The sequence below is a fragment of the Bos indicus x Bos taurus genome, chromosome 18 (assembly GCF_003369695.1).
Source record: "Bos indicus x Bos taurus breed Angus x Brahman F1 hybrid chromosome 18, Bos_hybrid_MaternalHap_v2.0, whole genome shotgun sequence".
In the NCBI taxonomy this organism is placed as follows: Eukaryota; Metazoa; Chordata; class Mammalia; order Artiodactyla; family Bovidae; genus Bos; species Bos indicus x Bos taurus.
In genome coordinates, this window is record NC_040093.1 from 53,460,423 (window position 1) to 53,465,634 (window position 5,212).

Below are 5,212 nucleotides of genomic sequence, written 5' to 3' on the forward strand. Positions count from 1 at the left end.
AATGGATTTCCCCCCTAATGATTTAGGGGGGAAACATGCCTATCACCTTGCTCTCCCACCAACAGCCTTTTTCTTGCTCAAAGTTTATTTGCTTCACCATTGGGGAAAACCAAGTGTAGGGCACCAAAAAAAAAAAAAAAAATCCTATCAAAAAATAAAACCTTAGAAGATGCTCCATGATCAATAACAGTTACAAATAGTAAAGTTTGAAACTCAAAATACAATTCTCATTGGTCCTGGAGTAACCAAAAAGAAAGTGTAAATTATTATATATATATATATATATATATATGCACACATACATATATATATGTATGTTTTTCCCTGGGGGAGGAAAAACTACAGTTTTTTCTAAGTTTGATTATTATTTTTTTAAAACAAGAAATGACATTTAGAGGGGCAAAGGGCTCTTCTTAAAAAACAGAAGCCAAGAAAAATAGTTACTCTTGTCCAGATTTCACTTCAATGTGAAATGAAGAGTGAAAAGAGAAGGATTAGCCAACAAATAAAAAGGGGGAAAAAAGATTAAGAATCATCCATACTTTAAATACAAAAAAAGAAAAAAAAAAAATAAGACTGGCAATCCCAGGCTGGTTACTGTCTATATTTTGAAGATATTCTGCAATCCCAATAAAATACTCATGCAATTTTATTTCTAGTTGATACAATATAAGGCCATATACAAATGTTATACATTTTTATTTTGTTCTTTTTTAGGAAAAAATACACAAAAGGCAAAAACATCCTCAAATTGTCATTTTTATACAGTGCAGAAGGAAATTTAAAATACGTGTCACAAACGCTGCACCCCAGCAGCCAAAATACTAAAAAAGGGGGGGGGGGAAGTCCTTCATTTTATATATATATATATTTATATAAAACATATGGAAATTTGTCTTTACACAGATCAGACTTAGTTTCAAATTTACAATGGATATCTAAAAAAAAAAATTCTACGCGGCAAATATTGCCAACAAAGTTACACCATTAATACTGATAAACGGAGGAGCCTATGCGGTGTTTCGATTATTAGGGAAAGAAAGTAGAATAAATAACAGGATGAGCCTTGCTATCGTTTTTTTTTTAAAAGTGCCTTAACCTTTCTGCGTCACCGCAATCCTGACTCGGGGCGCTCTGCGGGCCTTCCCCGTCCCCACGGCGCCCTGCCTGCCTCACGCTCCCACCAGAAGGTTTACAGTAGAGATCGGAGACAGCTGGGTCTCGGGAGAAAAAACACCCACCAAACAAGTCAAAACAAAGTTCGAAACCAAACCAAAAAAGCCTGAAGAGAAGGAAGGAGAGGAAGGCGGAGGAGGACGGTGGCAGAGGCCGGGAGAGCCGCCTGCTCCTGGGCTCCTGGTTTCTTTCCTAAGATGAGCAGTGGCTTCAGAAATGCAAGTTACTCGCACAAGGATCCACCTGTGGCTGACGGGAGGACTTCTGAGGTGGGGAGGGAGAGGGCGACTTCTTGTCAACCCCTCCTTTCCCTACAAGAGACGGCTCTAAAAAGGAGACGCGCATTCCAAGACATTCTTTCCAAAAAAATTAAAAATAAAACGATAAATACTCAACCAAAAAATAAAAGTATTTGATAATGACGGTTTCACACGTTTGCCTTTCTCCTAAAAACCTTCCCCGACATTTGCCGTTGGAGGGGAAGAGGGGGAGAGACCGTAGCAGAAATGCGTGTTCAGATGTTGAGAGTTCTTCCCCAACACAGCACCTTCTCAGCCGGTTTCAGTCGGATCAAAAATAGATACTTATTTATCAACAGCTGCAGTCAGATCAGGCCCCCGCCATCACCATAAAAAAAAACTGCTGAGGGAGTGGTGGTGGGGGGAGGTGCCGACCTCGATCGGTCTTTGCCTCACGGGATCCCTTTCCCAATAATCCGGTTGGGGAGGGGTCAAACCCTTTTCTTCTGCTGACGGTTATACCTCAAAAAAAATAAAAAATAAAGCAGTTTCTGGTGACGGGTTCCGAAGTCCCTGCGCCCGGCTGGCCCCTGCCCGGAGGGGCCCCGGAGCTGTGGCCTCACATGACACAGGGCTTGATGTCTTGGTAGGTGACCTGCTGGTGGTAGTAGGAGCCGCCGCCAGCCGAGTGCATGGACGAGGATGCCATGGTGTTGAAAGAGAAGACGAACTCCTTTCGGTCACACATGCTGGGTGACTGCGAGTGATACCGCGGGATGCCTGCGGGGGCGAGGCGACAGGAAAGGGGGCATTAAAGGGTGGCCTCCGGAGGCCCAGGCTCCAGGTGGAGAAGCACCATTACTGTGGGGGGTGCCCCGGGGGGCAGGCCTGCCTGGCTCGGCGCTGGGCCGAGGCCTCCCCGCGTCCCAGCTCCCGGTTTCAGGTCTCAGTCGGGCCGGCGCCCAGAGGGAAGATTCCCCAGACACGGTCAAGGATCCCTGCAACCCTGGGTGCCCGCTGCCCCAGCCTCTCCCTCCGTGGACACTGAGCCTGGCTTGGGAGGCTTCCGGTGGCGGACAGGGAAGGGGTGAGAGGGGCCAGCAGGGAAGGTCCAGCGGCCTCCACTTCCAGGCAGCCTGAGGCCTGGGCCTGGCGCCGGGCAGCCACCTTCCAGCCCCTGGAGGCAGCAGTGTCCCCAGAGCAACGAGCCAGGCCAGCAGGGGCCAACACAGGGGCAAAGAGGGCTTCTCCAGAGGAAGGGTCTTTGGGGAGCCAAGCCTGCGGGACCTCTGGAACCCCGGCTGGAGTTTGAAGCAGCCGCAGTTGTGCGACCCCCGTGGAGAGAGCCCTCCATTCTCCAGGCCCGGCTCCTGCCTCCCGCTGGCTGCTGACAGCTGACTCCTGACAGGCCTCTGCTTGGATCCCTCCAAGCTCTTTCAAGAACCAGACCCAGAAGCCTGCTAGCGTGTGCTGAGACGGAGGGTCCAGAGGAGAAGATGGCTGTGCATCTTTTTTCTCAGGGGGGGATTGGAAGCGGAGCGGTACCTGTGGGCCTGGAAACCTGGATCCTGAGAAACAGAGTCTGTTGGGGCCCGCAGTTCAGACCTTCAATCTGGGGCCCTCTCAGCCTCTATTGCCACAAAAAGCCCCCAACTCAATCTGGTTCCCGAAAGGCCGGGTTCTGAGCCTCTGAGTGCCAGCACCAAGCCCCGCCGGCTTTGGGCCTAACTCTTCCGTCCAACCCGGCTCAGAGCAGAGGCGGCTCTCCCGAAGCAGGGCGAACAAGCCAGCTGCCCTGGGGACAGGCCAGCTCCATCCTGGGAACTGGCCCAGGTGTCAGGGAGCTAAGGGACCTGAGGGGACTTAGAATATTGCAGTCTAAGTCTTTGAGGTGAGGATGGGGCCTACCTGGCCAGGCTGGGGCTGCCAGCATCTATCTGGGTGTTGAAACAGAAAGGAAAACGGAATGTTAGTCTATGGGGGGACTCCAGGCTGCACTCAGCCCTCAGATGGGGAGAGGTGGACAGAGAGACACCTTAGGGAGCTGAGGCCTCCGTGGTGCAGTTTGGGGACTGGCACCCCACGGAGGTGGCCGCAGGCTCCAGACCAGGGCGCAGGCAGTCTGGGGGCTAGGTCTGTAGTGCGCTCACAGATGTCCACCGTAGCCCCCACCCCCCAGTCCTGGGGACAGCTCGGGGCTCCCCACTCACCTTGCAGCTCAGCAGGGGTGTTGTGACTGTTCTGGTGCAGATACGGCTGGTCCAGGGAGTGCGTGGAGAGGCTGCCGGACAGGGGGTTGGCCGTGGGGTTGCAGGGGGACAGGGGCTGCTGCTTGATGTAGGAGGCGCTGCTGTTGAGAGCCGCCGAGGCGGAGGGAGGCCAGGCGGCCGCGGAGCCGGAGTAGACGGCGTGGGGCTCCATGACCCCGCCTGCCGCCGCGGGCAGCAGCGGGGAGGCGGGCACCGAGCCGTCGTGGTGCGGGTACTCGCCGGCCGCTGTGCCTCCGCAGCTGCCCATGTACGAGTGGCCGCCGTTGGCGGGCAGGTGGGGCACCGAGTGGCTGGGCAAAGCCATGCCGTCCACGTTGCCCGGCAAGTGGCCGTTCATCATGCCCAGACCTCCCTCCAGCGCCAGGCTGTTGGGCGGGCACGAGAGGCCGCCGGCAGAGCCCTGGAAGCTGTAGGTGTCCGGGAGGTGGTTGAAGCCGAGCCCGTTCATCATGCTGTACATGGGCTTGAGCGCCTGGCATTTCCTTCGGAAGCCGCGCGGCCGCCGCCGAAAGGAGCCCTCCTCAAACATGAACTCGCTGGCCGGGTCGATGGTCCAGTAGTGGCCCTTGCCCGGCCGCCCGAGGCCCTTGGGCAGCTTGATGAAGCACTCGTTGAGCGAGAGGTTGTGGCGCACGGAGTTCTTCCAGCCCTGGTAGGAGCCGCGAAAGAAGGGGAAGCGGCTCTGCAGGAACTGGTAGATCTCGCTGAGCGTCAGGCGCTTGGTGGGCGAGCTCTGGATGGCCATGACGATGAGCGCGATGTACGAGTAGGGCGGCTTCTCCGGGCGCCGGATGCCGGCGTTCGTCTTCTTGGCCTTGGACGGGCCGGACGACGCGGGGTCCATGGCCGCGCCGCCTCCCCCGCCGCCGCCGCCGCCGCCGCCGCCGCCGCCGTGCGGTGGCTGCTGCTTCTCGGGCGCCGAAGACATCGGGTGGCTGCTGCCGCCGCCGCCGCTGCCGCTGCTGCTCTGCGCGGCCGACGAGCCGGGAGGAGGAGGAGGAGGAGGAGGAAGGGGAGGGGGAGGGGGAGGGGGCCGAGGGGGAGGGGGCTGCGCGCGCGGGGCTGGCTGCACCTCTGCCGTCATCGGCGGCCGCTTCTCCGGAGCTAGCCTCGGCGCGCCCTCCCCCGCCTGCCCGTCCTCCCCGAGGAGCGGCCAGGTCCGCGGGCGGTTGGCGCTGAGCCCCCCGCTCTCCCTCCCGTTCCCTCCTCCCCCCTACTCTCCTCCCTCTTTCCCTCCCGCCCTCCCACAAGGAAGGAGCCGAGCAGAGGCTGAGAGCAGCCTCTTTGCAGCCTGGGCGGAGGCCGCGAGGAAGCCCCCACCACACACACACCGGTTTTTTTGAGGGGGGAGGCGCCCCCCTCTCGGGCCTGTGGCCGTGCGCCCCCGCGGGGAGCAGCGCTCGGTCCTCGCCACCCGCGGCGCTCGGCTCCACGACTCCAGCCGAGGCCGCCCGCTCCGTGTCGTCTCTCGGCGGCGGCGTCTCGCGCGGGCCGGCGTAAGACCCTCCAGGAGTTCCCTCCCCTCCC

The 5,212-nt window shown here is 57.4% G+C and overlaps 1 protein-coding gene across 1 annotated transcript; it reads right to left on the bottom strand.

Annotated features, from left to right (window-relative positions):
• Nucleotides 1-631: 631 nt before the first annotated feature.
• On the bottom strand, nucleotides 632-4,676 carry FOXF1 (forkhead box F1). The gene is made up of 2 exons (XM_027513869.1): nucleotides 3,626-4,676; nucleotides 632-2,195 (listed from the first exon to the last, which is right to left on the bottom strand). The coding sequence occupies exons 1-2, from the start codon at nucleotides 4,611-4,613 to the stop codon at nucleotides 2,035-2,037; spliced, it is 1,149 nt and encodes a 382-aa protein (XP_027369670.1). The 5' UTR covers nucleotides 4,614-4,676; the 3' UTR covers nucleotides 632-2,034.
• Nucleotides 4,677-5,212: the final 536 nt, after the last annotated feature.